The 18,357-nt window shown below is 41.5% G+C and overlaps 4 protein-coding genes across 7 annotated transcripts; 2 read left to right on the top strand and 2 right to left on the bottom strand.

Moving 5' to 3' along the window:
- Positions 1–166: 166 nt before the first annotated feature.
- On the bottom strand, positions 167–2,766 carry naxe (NAD(P)HX epimerase). The gene is made up of 6 exons (XM_048230560.1): positions 2,589–2,766; positions 1,970–2,078; positions 1,709–1,819; positions 1,447–1,557; positions 1,048–1,195; positions 167–655 (listed from the first exon to the last, which is right to left on the bottom strand). The coding sequence occupies exons 1-6, from the start codon at positions 2,747–2,749 to the stop codon at positions 453–455; spliced, it is 843 nt and encodes a 280-aa protein (XP_048086517.1). The 5' UTR covers positions 2,750–2,766; the 3' UTR covers positions 167–452.
- Positions 2,767–3,531: 765 nt separating this feature from the next.
- Positions 3,532–7,102, top strand: sf3b4 (splicing factor 3b, subunit 4). 3 transcript variants are annotated; one of them, XM_048230558.1, is made up of 6 exons: positions 3,532–3,638; positions 4,452–4,580; positions 4,840–5,382; positions 5,709–5,873; positions 6,205–6,360; positions 6,797–7,102. In XM_048230558.1, the coding sequence occupies exons 1-6, from the start codon at positions 3,605–3,607 to the stop codon at positions 6,955–6,957; spliced, it is 1,188 nt and encodes a 395-aa protein (XP_048086515.1). In that variant the 5' UTR covers positions 3,532–3,604; the 3' UTR covers positions 6,958–7,102. The 3 variants fall into 3 exon arrangements, with proteins under 3 accessions (XP_048086515.1, XP_048086514.1, XP_048086516.1); XM_048230557.1 differs by having other exon boundaries at positions 4,840–5,391; XM_048230559.1 differs by lacking the exon at positions 3,532–3,638 and adding an exon at positions 4,019–4,082 and having other exon boundaries at positions 4,840–5,391.
- An 894-nt stretch (positions 7,103–7,996) lies between these two features.
- mrpl24 (mitochondrial ribosomal protein L24) lies at positions 7,997–11,413 on the bottom strand. The gene is made up of 6 exons (XM_048230556.1): positions 11,328–11,413; positions 9,812–10,004; positions 9,629–9,724; positions 9,131–9,234; positions 8,736–8,866; positions 7,997–8,531 (listed from the first exon to the last, which is right to left on the bottom strand). The coding sequence occupies exons 2-6, from the start codon at positions 9,992–9,994 to the stop codon at positions 8,395–8,397; spliced, it is 651 nt and encodes a 216-aa protein (XP_048086513.1). The 5' UTR covers positions 9,995–10,004; positions 11,328–11,413; the 3' UTR covers positions 7,997–8,394.
- A 207-nt stretch (positions 11,414–11,620) lies between these two features.
- prcc (proline rich mitotic checkpoint control factor) lies at positions 11,621–16,385 on the top strand. Of its 2 annotated transcripts, XM_048230555.1 has the most exons (8): positions 11,621–12,082; positions 12,187–12,612; positions 12,709–12,756; positions 13,427–13,921; positions 14,353–14,430; positions 14,809–14,955; positions 15,433–15,498; positions 15,884–16,385. In XM_048230555.1, exons 2-8 carry the CDS (start codon positions 12,298–12,300, stop codon positions 15,968–15,970), a joined length of 1,236 nt encoding a protein of 411 aa, XP_048086512.1. In that variant the 5' UTR covers positions 11,621–12,082; positions 12,187–12,297; the 3' UTR covers positions 15,971–16,385. The 2 variants fall into 2 exon arrangements, with proteins under 2 accessions (XP_048086512.1, XP_048086511.1); XM_048230554.1 differs by having other exon boundaries at positions 11,621–12,612.
- The last annotated feature ends 1,972 nt before the right edge of the window (positions 16,386–18,357 follow it).

Genomic DNA, 18,357 nt, shown 5'->3' with positions numbered 1-18,357 from the left:
CCCAACGCCACTCCAGCGTACAAGTGAAAATGATTGATAAGGGAGCTCATGAACAAGCAGACATACTGGTTCAAATTCAAATACTTCTAATTGTGTCAGTTTTTATTCTGATCAAAGAAAATCCACCCCTGGAGCAATACCTGTAGTCTCAATAATCGGTCATGTCTTGCAGATGTATTTCATTTTATTTTTGGCATATGCCTTCTGTAAGAAGTCACAGAATGCAACATGAAGACCAGTGTCAACGAACTACATTGAAAACTACCACAAACCAAACACCTGGGAGAGAGAAAAAAGTTTCATACATTATAATTACATAATCCATTAGAATTACCACTCTTCATACTCATTTAGGATAACTCTTTGATGATTTATTCCTACACCATGGAGTAGAACATGTTCCCCAGGGGAACATGGGGACTTGAATGACCCTGTTTACAGTCCCTGTCAGTTCAGTTGAGCTGGTAAACACAGTCAGTGGAGGGGTACTTAGGCAGGTTGAGCTGGTACTTCTGCTCAAGGGCGGGGGGAACAAAGCGGCCCCCCAGGAAGTGGTAGCGTCCCCTGAACTGGGTGGCGGCTTGTTTGGGGGCGGTGAGGGAGATGAGCATGTCAGGCTGGATTCCGTCTGGGCTTCCCTTCTCCACGTCCCAGCCTGTCAATCAGGAAGGGAGAAAAGCAGAGAGACAGGTGATTTTTTTTTTTTTTTTTTTTTTTTTTTTTTTTTTAAATCTGCGATGACAAGTGCATCTTTATTCAACCTACAGGTATGTATTGTTTTTTTTAAGACTTATTAGTATTCCAATACTGAATATGTACACATTTTCTTAAATGACGCACATAATGTGCCAAAAGGAGTATATCATCTCATCTGAACACCATTGCAAGTTATGTCTGGTCAACTATCACTGCCTGATAATAACTTGATTAAGCACTTACACATTCTTAATTCAATAGCTAATGTTTAAGATTTAACTAAACATAACTCTTCTATAATGCAATGTGTCTATTCTATTTATGGTTTATTCACACACATACTGGTCTTACCTGAAGGGATGTCGATACTGGCAATGGGCACAGTGATCTTCTTCAGTGTGGACAGGATGGCACCAAATGGTTCACGTACTGCACCCTGAAAGCTGAAACCAAAGATGGCGTCCACTACCAGGTTGTAGGCCTCCTCGATCACCTCATCCTGGGGTATGGGAGGAATTTGATCAGAGAGAGCCAAACACATCACATGGCCACAAATCTATTCAGATCATATCAGGTACATTTGATAGTAGGTTTGATGAACTGTGTTGACGTTTTGACCAATTGGAAAGAGTCAGTTAAAGATATTATGAGAAAAGTATAATAACCAATTAAACCATCTCATTCATTCATCACAAACATTTCCAGAGGCACATTCCGCCCACAAGTGTGTGTTTGAATAGAGAATAATACCTCAGGCATCTCAGTAAGGAAGGAGATGCCCATCTTCTCACACTGGATGGTCAAGCTGTTGAACAGGGGTTTGTTTGGCCTCTTTGGGTACAGTATAGTGGGCTCATAACCCTGTAGGATGCGCAAGAGTTTATTTTAATAGAGACAAACTTAAAAGAACTCTGTTCCAAGTCACATTAAATACAAAATACTCAAAATCTTGAAAACTCTTAAAACAAACAAGTCAGTCTTGCAAGAATCCATCAAGCAAATCACTACTCACAAACAGTTTAAGGTGTCTTGCACAGACAAGGCCATCTCCACCGTTGTTCCCAGGGCCACAGATAATCAGAACAGTGGGACTTGCCTTAACCATAGACTCAGCAGGATAGGCCTGTAGAGCGAAATAAATAAATAAATAAATAATAATAATAATAATAAATACTGTATATATCTATATATATATATTTTATATCATGTCGTTAGACAGGACTTTCCTTGCAATAATATTTCCCTGTTTTCTGAGCTGAGATGTGTGTCTCACCTTTGCCACTGCTGTTGCACAGCTAAGTCCAGCCAGCTCCATGAGCTGGTCCACACTGAAACTGTAGTCGGAGAAGAGCTCCTCGTCGATGCCCTGAGCTTCTTTCTGTCTGTGAACAGAGGACAGACTAATGACAATCTGCCCTTCTGGCTATGTGGCTCATTTTGAGTTTATTCTGGTTAGCTTTTGTGCTTGAAATTACACACATAACTTGACTTTGGTTCCACTTATCCTCATTGCAGAAAGTCAGTGTCAGGTGACTACACACAGTATGACATTAATAAAAGTTTCCATTTCACAAAGAGTGTACCAAGCACACTGCTGACAAATTATCTACTTGTTATTAACTTGCCATCTACCACACAACACAATACAACCATTTATACTGTGTTTTGGACTCTGAACACCATAAAAGAGAATAGGTAGGAGCCTTTTGTGGCTGATCATAGATGGGAGCTTCATGCACTCCACCCTGTTGGCACTGAAAAAGGACCACATCAGGATCTGTTGCCCCACATAACTATGATTGGTCTGGATTTGTTCCCCCACATAACTATGACTAGTTTCTTAAACTCACAAAAGGAAATACAGGCTTTGTGTTCCTTTGTTTGATTCCTACCCGAGATACTTCACTGGGTGTGACATGCTGTGCAGTGCTCTACAGGACGACTCTGCGCGTGTGAGACTCTGGGAGAGGGAGCATGCCCTCTGGGATAAGACTTTGCCTCCTTGTGCTGACACAAGGAACCCAATTCCAAATAGGGTACGGAGCCTAAACATCCACTTGGTCTTCACACCTAGAAACACATCAGACGTGGAAATAAATAATATATTTATTATTATTATTATTATTTAAAATAATAAACCACAAGACATGAATTTGTCCTCTCAAACTTTTGTAAACACTCTATCTGCTTCAACCCTCACTGACTGTATGCTTCCCAAAGGTTTGTTTAACCCTAAAGCCCTATGAAACTTGATGCGTACGTTTTTTTTTTTTTTTAGATTAGGTCAAATCACACATATTGGTTTTTCAGTAATATTTTTCCAAGTCACTGAAGAAATAGGGATTAGCGTGTACTGTTAGGAAAGATACCTGACTTACTTAACCTACCCTGACAAGTTGAATGGCCTTTACCAGACCCTAGAGATATCTATAAGGCTCTGGCCATTACAAATAATGCTTAATGCTTAGTTTCATTACATTATCTGTAATTACTGCTATGTTAAATCCAACCAGCGGAAAACTGTCAAAATAAACTAACCTGTAAACTGCACAGTGGACATAAATCCGTCCTCTTATTTCCTTTTGCAAGAACTTTGTCTTAACTTCCGGGTCACAAATATACAAAATAATAGTATTTGTTCGATAGGTGTTGCATGTGTTAACGAACTTCTCACATGGAGTGTATTAAATTTGGGATTTTAAATATTCAGATACTACTAATGTTTCCACTGATATGTCCCAAGTCTTTATAAAAACATCCTCCGTCGCCTCGTTAAAGAAATTGTTAGCGTTTTAATCCACTCCTCTCCGCTAGGTGGCGACTGTTTGAATAGCATTGTTTTGGTCTTATCCACCGAAAAAGAAGACAAAGACGAAATTACTTCCGCTGTTAACAAGCCGTCGCAAACATGGCGGCAGGGCCAATTTCGGAACGTAATCAAGGTAACTACTTTCTCAAACTTATTTTTAACCATGTGAGTTGTTTGTTGTATTGGTGTGGCTGTTACTATACAGTATGACATAACTGTGACATGTACGAAGCGGAGCTGAAAACAAATAGCTGAATTCAATGCGAGATTATCCACCTCACTACGTAGCTAGCTAGCTAGGAAGTCACATTCATTCATTTCACACAATGCATCTTTTGCTACTTTGGCGGCAACGGTGACGTTTTCTATTTTTTGCATTGTTTTTTTGTCATGCATTTTTCACTCTATTCAATCGCTCGTTTCATTACAGTTATGAATATTGTATTTTTTAAAGTGTCCAGCACAGTCCTCGTGCACATGACCGTCGGAAAGCAACGTTACCTTACGGCAGCATGAAACTGCAGCACATCTGCGGAGTTACGTTAGTCAAACGTTAACTGAATAGCCACTCTTGATGGTTAGTTTAGACCAGAGCCCTATCTATCTATAAGGCTCTGTTTTAGACATTTTGAGAAGAGGGTCCGTTTAACAATAGAGCCTGTTGTGAATGTCTTAAAGAAGAAATTGGACGTTACGTGATGCTAGCTAAACATTTGATTGAACGCACCTAGAACTGTCTAATTGCTATGTGACATTTATGCATTCACTGTGATCTCAAAGACTGTAAACTTTTGTGCAGCATATGCACCCTATACATTAGCAAAGAGTTATACTTCCAGTGTAAATATCTTCTTAATTTGCCAGTGAAACGTTTTGAAAATAATTAAATTGAAACATTGTTGTGGCTGTTGTTGCCTAACTTTGTTTGGTCTCCATCATCTTCTAGATGCCACTGTGTACGTGGGAGGTCTGGACGAGAAGGTGTCCGAGCCTCTCCTGTGGGAGCTTTTTCTGCAAGCTGGACCCGTCGTGAACACACACATGCCCAAAGACAGAGTCACAGGACAGCACCAAGGTACTTACAGTACACATCACATACATCATTATTACCGCACAGAAGAATTAAGAAATGTTTAGTTTGAGATAATGTCATTTTACCCTACCCATTTCATTAGTGCATATTGGAACAGTACACACGATCATCTCACTGATGTAATGCTAGTGTAGTTCCTTGGTTGAGATTGTGACTATGCTATTTAAGTCAGTCATATGTGTCGGCCTGTTATTATTTTTAGTCTGGTTTAAAAGTTATTCTTATATTCATTTTCCCTAAGGTTATGGCTTCGTCGAGTTTCTGAGCGAAGAGGATGCAGATTACGCTATAAAAATCATGAACATGATAAAACTTTATGGAAAGCCTATACGTGTCAATAAAGCCTCGGCTCACAACAAGAACCTGGATGTGGGCGCCAACATCTTCATCGGTAACTTAGATCCAGAGATCGATGAGAAGCTACTATATGACACCTTCAGCGCCTTCGGTGTCATCCTTCAGACGCCCAAGATCATGCGCGACCCCGACACTGGCAACTCCAAGGGCTACGCATTCATCAACTTCGCCAGCTTTGATGCCTCGGACGCAGCCATCGAGGCCATGAACGGCCAGTACCTATGCAACAGGCCCATCACGGTCTCCTACGCATTCAAGAAGGACTCCAAGGGTGAAAGGCACGGCTCGGCCGCCGAGAGGTTGCTGGCCGCCCAGAACCCACTCTCGCAGGCTGACCGGCCGCATCAGCTTTTCGCAGATGCACCACCACCGCCATCGGTGCCGACGCCAGTCATGACTACTCTCGGATCAGGCATGCCCATGCCTGGTAAGTTTGGTAGGTTGGGTCGCTTTTGTTTTCTATTTCACTTTTTGTTCTGAGTCCTCTGTGTTTCAGCTTTTGAAGCTAAGCAAGTAGTAACAGATGAATTTGGTAGATCTGTGTTAAACATGTCTGTTTTACATTTATTTCCACTACAAATAGTCAAGTCTGTATAGCATCCTCTGCACAGTAGTTTCCATGAAGTTCATATTAATAATCCATTAGACATTCTGCTTGTAACATTATTTGAAATATTTAGACTTTTTGCTGGTCACATTTCTCGGTGAACCACTAATATTGAGGAAAGTCTGTGATCTCATTTGTTTCTGCAGGTATGCCTCCGCCAGGTGCCTTCCCACCTGTTCCTCCACCCGTCTCCATGCCCCCTGGGATGCCACCCGGCATGTCCATGCCCCACGGCCCTGGCAGCGCTGCACAGGGAGGAGGTGGAGGACCTCCCCCTGGCCCGCCACCCTTCCATGGTATGCAGCCACCAGGTAAGATATGTGTGCTTTGTAGTCATGGGTTCAAGATGGGTCATGAGCTGTGTCTGTTTTTTGCTAAAGGTTTATGATGGCTCACAATGATTTCGTAATAAAATGTGGCAATGATGGGCTATCATCGTGGCACCAACTGCAGAGCAACACATGGTACTATTGATGCAGTCTCAGTGCTTTCGCTGTCTGTCAGTCTACTGTCTGTCATTTTGGTATTGCTAACATTTTAACCAGTAGTGTACTTCTAGCTGTGTACAACAAACCAAATGCACTTTGTCTAAGTCATTCAAGAAAAGTTAACACCTTTGTGGTCCACCACCCTCTGTTGCAGCCATGCCCCAGATGCCCATGCCTCCGCCTGCTCCCCCAGGCATGGTGCCTCCTCCACCGGGTCCTCCAGGCGCCAACCAGCACAGGGCTCCTCCACCCGGGATGCCCCCTCCACACATGGGCATGCCACCCAGAGGGCCATTCGGCCCCCATATGGGTAAGTGCAGCAGCCAGAAAGGATTTCTACTTCAAATTAAGCTACTACTACTGTATTGGATGTGCGAAACATCCTGAAACAACTCATCCCCTTGGAATTATAAGGTTCTATCTGCATTCTGAGTAGTTCTGAGATATTGAGCTTCAAAGTTTTGGAATTCCAAGTGTAACAAGACTCTTTAGATATAATGTACAAAAATGCATACACCTCACCTTGTGAAGTTGTCACAGAATAACTCAAGTTTTGACAAAAATGTTAGTTAGAGCCTTAAAACGATATATTAATGTCATGTGCATAGCTTTTAATTTGCTGTCCAACAGCCAGCACACATGCACATTGCTCTATGCATTTGATTACTGAACTTAGTTTCATGGAATGTCATTTAAGTGAAGTTGTTTGCATTTATACTAAATTATGTGCATTTTGTCTCTTGTAGGGATGCCTCCGGGCATGAGAGGCCCCCCTCCCCCTATGCCCCCACCCGGCTATGCTGGCGGCCCTCCCCGGCCTCCTCCATTCGGCTTCCAGAGGGGTCCACCGATGCCCCCACGGCCACCAGCACCGCCCCGGGGCCCCATGAGACCAATGCCGCCTTAGACCTCAATCGCCAGGCGCATCATGTTTTTATTTTCATTCCTAGGATTATTTTCACAAATGACTTTTCTGTTATTTTGTATCTGACTTTGTTTTGTCGTCACTGTTCATCTTATGAATGGACAGAGAATAAAAGGTTTTACTACCACTGTTGGAATCCTTTTACATTTTTTATATATCCTGCTGTCCAGATATTGAATTATTTTTCATGTCTATTTTTTCTATTAGCAGTAATGATAAGCAACAGCAGTAAAATAAATCCAGAAATCTCCATAATCTTGACATACTGAGAGGGAGCTGAAAGTTAGATGTGATTCTATGCTATACACGTCTTATAATTTGTATATAATTTGACACCTACAGTATATTGTAATTGTTGCAATGTTGGATAGTGTCCAAGCACCTAAAAGATCCCTATTTGTCAAGGGGGCAGGAGGGGAGGAGTTCATTAAGTCCATATACAGATGTATAACCAGTTCAAAGATATAAGCTTACGATTATGCACAGAGGGCTCTTAAACCAGATCATAAATTTCCGGTGAAGCATCCGCTGTGTTGTAATGGCATCTTCTGTTATATTACACTTCTTCCGTGTTCACTCTTATTGTTCCGTGTTCACTCTTATAGTTTATGTTCAACAGATCAACTCTTTCCCAATTCTATTCAACTTTGACACACACATTAATCCTTCAGCCTCGTAACATGCACAATCACTAGTTGCAACATCCAACCGGGTCCGTGTTAACAAGTGCACTTAAACAATAGCCAGGGCGGCGCAACAGGCTACAGCGCCCATACCATGTACAGGTACATCAGTAATGTAAAAAGTACCCACGGGGACGCAGGTTCAAATCTGACCTCCCCCCCCCCCCATCTCTCTCACCCACTTTCTTCCTGCCACTCTTCACTTTCCTATCTGAAAAATGTAAAAGCCCAAGAAATATACTTTAAACAAACAAACAAACAAAAACAATAGCTGCTACAACACTCCTGATGCTCCTAAATAAGCTGGCTAAAGAGCCCTCCATGCACAAATCAAATTGTAAGACATGAAATGGGCTTTATTGTGATTAGCAACAGAGATGGTTGACCAGGTGTTTATACAAACCCTGACCATTTTCTTTGCTAATTGTAAACAAAGGATTGGAATTAGTCAAAACAGACAATGCAATGAGTAATAATCTTAAATCATTCACTGGATCTGGGGTCTCATCACAGATTTAATGTTATTGCTGCAGTCATTTATGGTACAGTATAACAGGTACCCATCATGACCGGCTTTTTGACTATACACAGCCAGCTGATAAACACTATACAAACAAACATACCTATGAACAAGGATGTGTGAAAAAAAATACACAAGATGTTAAACACATAATCCAACTGGTTGTCCTGATGGAGTTGATGATGCATACTGGTGCCAGTCCAATTTTGAGTTTCCTCAATACCAGTACGACGTGCGGGGTCTTCTTTTCTCTGTGATTCCCATTGCATCCATGACCTCCTCCTCAAGGGTCTTCAAAGATGGGGAGTAGGTCTTCATCAGTGCGTCTTCAGTAGATGTGTCTTTAGGTCCATCTGAAGGAAAAGGTAGGGAGGAGAGGCTCCACATCAGCACTGCATCGCTAATACGCTCTCCCTGTGCATCAGCCTTAGTGGATTTTAAGACATGGCAACTGCATTCTGCTTAGTAGTAGTTGCTGATGGAATCAAGTCCTCATTGCTGTTCGTTAGACAAAAACAAGAGGAAAAGGCAGTCTTCCTAAAACACTTTGGGCTTACCCTTCCATTGCTCGGGGATGATCCCATCCTTCCGTTGGTAAGGGGGCTTGGGAATGATTCGTCCTGTTCTGATGGACACTCGGACCTTCTCACCCTCTTCTGTGAACCTCCAGTCTACCTCTGTTGGTTTTCTATTGAGTGGGGACAGACCAGAGAAATAGAACCAACATCAAGTGTTAAACTTCTTATGGGAAATTGTGAGAGACAGTAGGCTTGTTACAACTTCTACTGCATCATTCCACATCACTATCCATCATAATTCTAAACTGGGTATGAAAACAGTATTGGAGTTCCCAGATGGGGACTGAGGATCAAAGCACCACAGCAATCATTAGGTACAAATCCTATTTCTGGTTCAGATACCAAAGAGACTTGGAAACTGGTAAAAACATTACCTGTCAGTGGGGTCAATGAGGGAGATCTCACTTAGTAATAAGGGAGCCTCACTGGCTATGTAGGTACCTCGGTAATCTCCAGTCTTTCCAATGAATCTGTAATGCTGTAGGGAACCACACAAAGAGATGTTATTTGGAAAAGAAAACTCTCTACAATATACTCACATTTCATTCAATTCAAATTGTCATAAAAAGTGTGGAAGTTCTCAAGAAAGCATGTTCACAAGTCCATGTATACACTGCTAAGTTGTAATATAATTCAAAGATTTATCATTCACAAACACTTGACCTGATTTTTTAAAAACTCCTGGCATATGGAGCTGGACAGCTGTCTACATAATCTGTTTCTGAATGGTTTACCTTACAAAGATATCGACCTTACAGTACAGAAACGAAAAAAGATATGGACCTTACAGAACAGAAACAAACAAACATATTGATCTTGCAGCACAGAAATGAACTTACACATTTCACATGATACTTTACTGGTTTACATACCACATTGAGTCCCTCCAAAATAACCCAGTTGCGATGTCTGAACACCTCGACCACTTTGCCCTGCTTTCCTTTGTCTTTTCCAGCTACAACCTCCACCTGGACGACACACCAAAGACAGATCAGTCAGATCAGACTTTGCCGTCAGTGCTGTTGAATGGGATTGCGACCTGATGCGAAACATACCGTGTCACCCTTGAACACCGCCCACTGCTCTTCTGGAATTTTGTCCACAAAAACCTTTCTTCTTTGTAGCCCAGGTGGGTTTCGTCTCTTTGCAGCAAAGGTCCAGGGCCTACTTGTTCCATGACGATAGTTGCGAGGGAAGGCCACTTTCGCGGCCATTGACAACAAGGCTGTAAGCCTCATTGTATCTGTCCTTAAGAGTACAACAATAATACATTATTTAGGAACAAACATGATAGAAAACAAAGTTTGAGTAGTTAGAGCAACTCATACCCTTCAAAGTCACATACTGTACTCTCTGGAGATTATTAATGGTGACTTTAACCATTGCTCCCTCTTCCCTGATTGCCTTTGTTTAAGTAGCTTCTTACCTGCTCTATAAGATGTAACAGAACTATTTTCTTGTTCTATGCCAAGATCAAAGACAGTTACTCTTCTGCTACTCTTCTCGGACCATCCTTGGTGCTGCTTTCAACCAAATTCACCACACTGACTCGTAAAACAGCCCATCTTGACTAAATCAGTGCAAGTGTGATTTGAGGAGGCATATAAGAATTTAAGAATTGAATGGCCTGCTTTGAGAGCACAGACTGGTCTGTGTTTTAAGAGAACAAGCCCAACTTGATTGACAACCCCAACATCATTGATGTTGTAGTGGACTGTTGTGCTCTGTCACTGACCTGGTGCCATTATTTATTATTGCTGTGTATGCTGTACTTTGTAATGTTCTTGTCTTTTTTTGTTCTCCTGTTGCTCCATGTTGTTTATGGTAATAAGTTACCATAAATTAGTTTCCACTTTGGGGATTAACACATGAATGCTACTCCATATCTCAAACAAAGCATGTATGTGAGATCACTACATTACTACGTGTTTTAGTGCACATATACTCTTTGAGTGCACACAGGACTCTTGAAAGCCCCAAAGGCTAAATATTTACATTCACACAACCCTACAGCCAAGTAGTCCTACTTTCAATGGCTATTAAACCAAAGATCCTTGATTACTAGCTTGAACCCTCTCTGATTAAACGGACCTAAGTAATATGTCATCCTCATATGTATGCTGTACACAGTGCCCTATTATGTGACAGCAGACAATTCCACAGCCCCAATATAACACCTGACGGTACTGACGTTAGCGTTACAAAACAATACTTTCAGAAGAAGTCATGGTTCTCACTGAACTGCAAAGCTTGTCATCATCGGTGGCGGTGTACCCCTGATGTAAAACGCAGCCAAAATGTTGACAAAATCAATCTATGGAGAGCTGCGTTAGTTACTCAAGTAACTTAATAGACAAACTGACCCATCGTAATACCCAAATTAGAATACCACAGGATGTGAGTGCAGCAGAATGCATTCAGTTCAATCTTGAGGTGTGCTAATTTTCCAATTAGCCTTTGCTTAAAGTAAGACCAACGTCATTACACCGTCACATAACCATATTATTGAATTTAATCATTTATCCTAAATGCCTTGAAATTACAGAATAGTTAATAATTTATTACACTTACTGGTTTATTTTACAGATGTAACCAGTCCAGTTCAGAAAGATGCATTTCAATGTCAGCTAAGAGCGTGTACTAGATATTATATCCGGGTGAAATTGTCTATTGAAACATAAAAGTTGCAACAAACTCGAAGATGGAGGAAAAAATTATCAGACCATTTTGAACAAACCCAATATTCATTTGTGTGATTTTTGAAAATGAAATGTGAAGATGCTCTATATAAATAGATCTTATGTAGTGAGTTCATTGTCTTTGATTGCACTTTTACTTTTTTACTATAACTCTCCTCCGGATGTGAAATGTTTGTATTGCTTGTTGTAAGCAGCGTACCATTTTAGTCTTGTCCCTGAAACTCGAATGGCCTAAAGAAGGAATTTTGATTCTTAACTAAGAGGGCATTCTTTATAAAGTATATTTAAGCCAAGGTAATTCTGCGTGAACTAGGCGTTAACAACAGTAGACGTGGCAAACGCTGTAATATGTTTTTGTCAGCTTTAGAATTAGCATGACTGACTTGACTCGCTAATGTTTTCCTAACAAGCGCGCTAGCTAAGCTTGTTTCAAGTTAGTTATTTCGGCTATCCAGCTAACTACCTACGGTCGTATAAAGTAATTTAATCACTGTATAGTTTTGTACAGGTAACGTTTTATGCAATATTTTAGTGGTGTGTATTGGTATGCTTCTTTAGTTGCATCAGTTGCTAATTAGGCGTCCAGTTATCACATCGATCTAGGTAACGTTAACTTGCAGTATACAGGTGAGGTCAGCCTATCTTCTGTCACGCATATTATTATCGGATTGGTTATGAGCACATGATGCTTGTACAGTAGCGTTAAGTCTAACTTCCCCTGTTGTATTTAGGTCAAGCACGGGGATATCTGATAGGGTAAACGTGCTCCTTGGTAAGGTAAAACCTTTTAGGTGCATTAAATATATGTTTTTGTAACCGTTAGAATTACCCTAACCCCCACAATGTCTTTAGTAGCATATGGAAGTAGCGATTCTGACAGCGATTCAGACGACAAGCCCGTTAGTCGCCCAACAGTAAGCAAAATTGGAGGGGGTCTGTTTTCAACCCTGCCACCGCCGAAGAATGCTCTTCAGCAGAGTGTCACTAGAGGAAGTAACTTTTCTACAACAGACAACGGGTCGGACACTGTAGCGCCAGGTTTTATCAAGAAACCTCAAAGCAATGTGGAAGCGAAAGGTTTATTATTTGATTTGCCCAAACCCAAGAAGAGGACAGAGCCAGTAAAAATCACCATTCCAGACTTAAAGAATGCTGACGTGAGTACTGGGGCAGCATTCCTCACGGGGAATAGACTGTTAGGCGTACTTGCTTTGTTCTTGCAGTATTCTTATGCAGTATTTGTTTTTTGACAGTCCGACTCTGACGAGGATAAACCTGTGAAAAAGAAGAAAATTCCTCAGGTAAGTCAAGTGGAGTTAAATGCAGCTTGTTCAGTCATACTGTTGCAGATATAGTTAGGTTTTGTCATAGAATTGATGTACCATTAAGTATGGCTTTGTGGCATTAAATTAATGTTTATATATCATGAACCATGGGGTTGACTGGTTGTTATATAGATTGGTTGTTGTGCACAGTGCAGTGTTTCCCAGATAATTGAATTCCATTTGTGGTGGTTGGTTTGCAGAATTAACTTAAATGCAACAGTTTTTGACAAATTAGCACAGCGTGGTTATGATGACTAACCAGATTTTAGTACAACCTGGAAAATCATTGTGTGGTGGTCAATGTTAATATTGTGGTGGGCCGCCACAAATAAGTCAATGTATGGGAAACACTGCAGTGGTAACATCAGAGACAGCATGGCAACAATTTCAGGGCCTTCTCATGTTCTTCTGCAGTTCTCATGCGCTATTCCTAAATCAGGCATGGGCAGGTGGTCTGAGGTTTTTATATATGACTTCAGAAGTTTCCGATAACTTCAGGCACAGCTATGTTCCATACTTTAAGCCCTGTAGTTGTCATAATTAATGTGAACGTATGTCAACATGTCAATGTACACTGTATTTCCTAGGCCTAGATGTATTGTTGATTTGAGTTAAAGTCTGTATCTATTTGTTCTCTTCCTTCCAGGGCAGTGGACTATCCGCTTTGCTTCCACAACCCAAAAACCTGGTCGTGAAAGAGACCAACCGTTCGTTAGTGCCACATTCCCTCACCAAGCACGCGGCCCCGGCCTCACGGACTCAGACAACCACCCCCAAGAGCCTGTCCAGCTCCACCAATGCCTCCCCCTCAGCCATCAAGGCCGCGGCCAAGTCCGCTGCTATGCAGCTCGCAAGACAGATGGCCGCTGACGAGGAGGCCAGTGACGAGGAGCTGACCCCCGAGAACTACTTCTCCCTGGGCGAGAGCGCGCAGCCCCCCCTGCTGGTCCCCAAGGACGACACGCTGCCCTCCGGACTCCCCCCGCCCCCCGGCACGGAGAACGCCCCGCTGCAGTTTGGCGCCCGCCTGCCGGGTTACGTGGGCGAAGGTGCTGACTTTGATGTCCAGCAGCAACAGCAGGCAGGCTACCAGCAGTTCCAGGATGCGTCTGGCGAGCCAGGCGTGGAACCCGCCAGTGAGGTAGGTATCAGATGAGCTCCTTAGCATAATTTGTATAATTATACACTTACCTGACGTGCAGAGTGGGCTATAAGTGTATTTGTGACACATTCAGCTTGTGTAGTTGGATCAGAGATAACACATTAAATATTGTTTCATTACATTTCCTTGCCTGATGAGATGGGTGGGGTTGCTGCTATCATTTGAACTGCCAGCAGATGGCATGTATCGTAGGCCTTCTTAAGCCTGGGATTAGACTGTTGTCACCATCCCCCATGCCATTATACATACTCAAATGTGTGCACACCCAGAGTGGCTTGAAGAACAGTTTGCCCATATGTTAGTGAAAAAAGGCTTCTGTATGTGTACAGCTTACATGAGAATTCATTTTTCAGGCCTGATAGTTTTCTGTTGTAGTATAGCGTCATGATGATGTGATGTGCTACCTGCAGGGCTACTATGCTGGTGGGTACTATCCTGAAGCAGACACTGAACAGGCTGGATCATCCTCGCTGTTTGATGATGAGGCAGTAAGGACAAATATTACTTCTCAATGTTGTCAATTAGAATAAAAACACCATCATTACAAATATGTTGGAAAATGTTCCTGCTGGCAAATTTAAAATGTTTTTTTTTTGGGGGGATTTTAGATTTAAAGTACAGCACTGACCTTTGCATTATATCATTAAAACATGATAATATTAGTAGAGTTATCTAATAACTTTAGTGCAAACACACACACAGTATTTTCACCATAGAAGATCATTAAAAACATATTATACCTGTGCTATTTTGTAGATGTATTATTTCACACAGATTTCACAGATAATTGGGTCAGGTTTTGCCTCTGTATTCCTGAATGACTCGCCCACCCTGAACTCCTGGCTCCTGTGCTCTTGCCGTTGTAGTTCCGGCGGTTGCAGGGCAAAAGGAATCAGGGCAAAGAGGAGGTGAAGTTCCTGGAAATTCGAGGGGATGACCAGCTCAGTGGGACTCAGCAGTGGCTGACGAAGAACCTGTCGGAGGAGAAAGAGCAGCGCACGTCCTTCAGCAAGGTGAGGAGGAGAAGTCATAATGACCCTACTCTCCCTATAATGTCCTTGATAAATGGTAGGATGCGTTTTCAGACTCCGTACAATTGGTATTTTCACTCTGGAGAATTGGTCTCTTATCCTACAGTTCGAAATCACCAGATGAGCAAGTAGTGCATTGTTGTTGAGATACTGGGGCTCTGGTAAGATGCTGGTAAATTATAAATAATTGCCTTCTGAGAATAAAGGTGAAGATGAGCAAAGTCTCCTCAATAAGCATAGGGACATTCTCATGGAGCCAAACATGACCTTGTAATGGGAGTGCATGTCTGGAGACAATGTGAAATGTTTAATAGGATGACCAAACATTAGATTTGTTGCTCCTAGACACTTATACATATGGTTCTATGAGACTGCAATACACAGCATTATGTTGATGATTACAAACTTCCTTCTTGACAAAGTTAAAATCAAACACTGTCTCCATTGTGTGCTTCATAGAAAAAGGGCGGACAACCTACTGGACAGCAGAGGCGCAAACACCAGATAACATATCTGATCCACCAGGTGAGTTCATAACCATGTCTGTGATGCTCATATGCTCAATGAAGGAAAGGAAAAATAGTTCTGGAGCTCTTGTTTGAATCCACTCAGAGTTGTGGTGTTAGTTATGTTATAGAGCTAGCAAGCTCACCTTTGCAAAACAATTTAGCTGGTTTGTATGACAGAATTTAAATGATGAAATGATGTAAATATGCATAAGGAGTTAAAGAGTTATAGTATTTTCAGACTATTCCATCTTAGTTTCATCTAGATCTGGAGTCATTTGGAGTACATGTGAAAATTCATCTATTTAGATTGACTTCAAGTAGTAAACCCAAAACTTTCCATTACTATTTTCCCTGTCCGCACCTAATAATTGTCATTATTTATATTCCTGCGTCAATCTCAGGCCAAGGAGCGGGAGTTGGAACTGAAGAACAACTGGGCAGACAACAAGCTCACCCGCAGGCAGACGCAAGCTAAATATGGCTTCTGAGGCTGTTGAGGGCGGCAGCCGCAGCATCCTGTACTTCCCTGTATAGCTCAAACAGCTCCACTCTCTATCACTCCACACAGCGGGGCACTGTGCAGGCTAGTGGAGGCATGCACTGTTTGTATGTGGTTAGTTTCAGTCCATTTTGAATTACTTCCACTCCCTGGGTTTGTCCTTTTGGAACTGTTCTTCAGTGTGTACTGTGTGTCCATCTCCCCAGCCAAGGAGCTATTGTGAATACGCAATGAGGTCAGTTTTCACTTGGTTCGTGCATAATCATCTCTTCCGAGAAGTCGTTGACTGTGAATTAATGGCATATTTCAAAGATGAAACACCTTTTTTTCCCCAGTCCTTGTAATTGACATATAAACGTCACCTATGTACATAAGAATGAACATTAAACCAAGGTATGATGTCATTTCCTTTGTGCCGAATAACATATTTTCACCATGCAGTTACTCCCTCCCCTCATTAGACCTTGCAACTTGTGTCCAATCAAAGGTCAAGGGGCAATCCATACCAATTCCAATATCTTGTGACAAGAAGACAAACATTGCTATATGTTTTTATAGCTAACCCATTTTAGCACTAATTGTTGTTCCCAAGTGCTGAAGCTCAGACTACAAAACCAAACCATAATCATACTTGCACCATCAATTTCCTTGATCACTGTTACCATAGGTCCTGGAACCAAATGGATTTGTCAGCATCTTGCTCAACCTGTCACCACAAGAAGTACTTTATTTCCAAGTATCATTTTAACACCTCCACAGGCAAAATGGACCAGTTTATGTATTTCCCTACTATTTGGCTAAGAACTCGCGGTATGTATCCTCACTCTTCAGTCCATCACATTTAGGGCTTGTTAACCTAGAGCCACCATTTGAGCAGCTTTTAATAATATTGAATTCTGTGTGTGTGTGTGTGTGTGTGTGTGTGTGTGTGTGTGTATGTGTGTGTGTGTGTGTGTGTGTGTGTACGTGTGTGTGTGTGTACAAGTAGTTGTAAGGGTGTTATACTTTGGTCTGCAACTGATGCAATGAAGGCCAGCAGTATCACTTCCCTGACTTAAAGAAGTGTGTATGTAGACACTGCTTGAAAAGCAAAAGCTGCCCTGCCCTGTTAATGTGTCCTTAGATAAAGAAACGTGAAATAATAAAATAAAATCACTTGAATTCCCTGCCCATTCAAAGACATCTTACAAAGCCTTTCCCTCACTCCATCAGAATTAGAGGTGACCAGTAATGCTCATCATGACTCAGAGCCTTAATGCAAGCAAATTTGTATTTCTCCCCACATCTTCATTTGTAAGTTCCTTTGAAATACAGACACCCATTACTTCTCTGTGTGTTTTATTGGCTGTTCATCCCTTGACCTCATAGCCATTGCATGCACTAAATGAAGGAGATGGCCCAGACCCTGAAGTTATTGGCTCAAAACACAAGAAACCTACATTAATCTACTGAAAAGCATTTTCAAAAATGGATTTCATATAGCCATTCCCTTGGCTTTGTGCTAGTAAATTATGTGTTATATTTATTAGTGACTAAATTCCCAGTCGTCTTGACTTGATGCTCAAGCAGTTTGAAGCAAGGTGTTGTGTAAATGAAGGAGATGGCCCAGACCCTAAAGTTATTGGCTCAAAACACAAGAAACCTACATTAATCTACTGAAAAGCATTTTCAAAAATGGATTTCATATAGCCATTCCCTTGGCTTTGTGCTAGTAAATTATGTGTTATATTTATTAGTGACTAAATTCCCAGTTGTCTTGACTTGATGCTCAAGCAGTTTGAAGCAAGGTGTTGTGTTTGTGTGTGGCATCACAGATGCATTTGTCCACATTTGGGAACATAATATCACAACAAATCTAGTTAAAATCATTAGCATGTAAATTCATTTAAAGGTAATCTGAATGAAAAGTAACTTCAAATTGATCTAGTAACAAATCAGCCCCCTTTTAAGCAAGGCCACACACAGAGCTTTTGTGACACATTAGCTCAGTGAGCCAAAGGCCTGTCCTTACATTGTCCCCTTTGGCGGACAAACAAATCTATGCTAATTCCACCATGGTAGCTAGCCAATGATTCCATCAACACTTGGCAAATCTTTTTCCTCTACTAGAGATACATATAATGCAACCGTTTGTGTTGCTTTACAACAATAAAACTCCCTCGCCTTCTGCCGGCCATAGGCAAAGAATTTCATGATGTCAAATACGATAGATATTTACAATGGAATGTTTACCATAGCGGCAGAATGTGTGTATCTTTTTCATCAGCTGCAACAATGTCCTTTTCACACAGAATGAAAATGTGACGCTGTTAACTTGGCCAACAGTGTAGAGTATGCAGCTTAATTTAAATATCAATAGCATCTGCAGTTCCTTAT

The sequence above is a fragment of the Alosa alosa genome, chromosome 20 (genome assembly GCF_017589495.1).
Source record: "Alosa alosa isolate M-15738 ecotype Scorff River chromosome 20, AALO_Geno_1.1, whole genome shotgun sequence".
Classification (NCBI taxonomy): domain Eukaryota; kingdom Metazoa; phylum Chordata; class Actinopteri; order Clupeiformes; family Clupeidae; genus Alosa; species Alosa alosa.
Note: the sequence above shows the minus strand (reverse complement) of the source record. Positions and strands in the feature narration are given on the sequence as shown.

What these genes read in the sequence shown, in the direction of transcription:
- naxe (XM_048230560.1), bottom strand. Translation starts at nt 2,749, where the DNA reads ATGTTTAGGCTCCGTACCCTATTTGGAATTGGGTTCCTTGTGTCAGCA. An exon ending in CAAGACACCTTAAACTGTTT is followed by an intron (nt 1,558 to 1,708) that starts GTGAGTAGTGAT and finishes CGCATCCTACAG; the next exon opens with GGTTATGAGCCCACTATACT. An exon ending in TCCTTACTGAGATGCCTGAG is followed by an intron (nt 1,196 to 1,446) that starts GTATTATTCTCT and finishes CCCATACCCCAG; the next exon opens with GATGAGGTGATCGAGGAGGC.
- sf3b4 (XM_048230557.1), top strand. Translation starts at nt 3,605, where the DNA reads ATGGCGGCAGGGCCAATTTCGGAACGTAATCAAG. An exon ending in AATTTCGGAACGTAATCAAG is followed by an intron (nt 3,639 to 4,451) that starts GTAACTACTTTC and finishes ATCATCTTCTAG; the next exon opens with ATGCCACTGTGTACGTGGGA. An exon ending in GCCCATGCCTGGTAAGTTTG is followed by an intron (nt 5,392 to 5,708) that starts GTAGGTTGGGTC and finishes TTGTTTCTGCAG; the next exon opens with GTATGCCTCCGCCAGGTGCC.
- mrpl24 (XM_048230556.1), bottom strand. Translation starts at nt 9,994, where the DNA reads ATGAGGCTTACAGCCTTGTTGTCAATGGCCGCGAAAGTGGCCTTCCCT. An exon ending in TTTTGGAGGGACTCAATGTG is followed by an intron (nt 9,235 to 9,628) that starts GTATGTAAACCA and finishes GGTTCCCTACAG; the next exon opens with CATTACAGATTCATTGGAAA. An exon ending in CTCATTGACCCCACTGACAG is followed by an intron (nt 8,867 to 9,130) that starts GTAATGTTTTTA and finishes CCCACTCAATAG; the next exon opens with AAAACCAACAGAGGTAGACT.
- prcc (XM_048230555.1), top strand. Translation starts at nt 12,298, where the DNA reads ATGTCTTTAGTAGCATATGGAAGTAGCGATTCTGACAGCGATTCAGAC. An exon ending in GCGTGGAACCCGCCAGTGAG is followed by an intron (nt 13,922 to 14,352) that starts GTAGGTATCAGA and finishes TGCTACCTGCAG; the next exon opens with GGCTACTATGCTGGTGGGTA. An exon ending in CGCTGTTTGATGATGAGGCA is followed by an intron (nt 14,431 to 14,808) that starts GTAAGGACAAAT and finishes TTGCCGTTGTAG; the next exon opens with TTCCGGCGGTTGCAGGGCAA.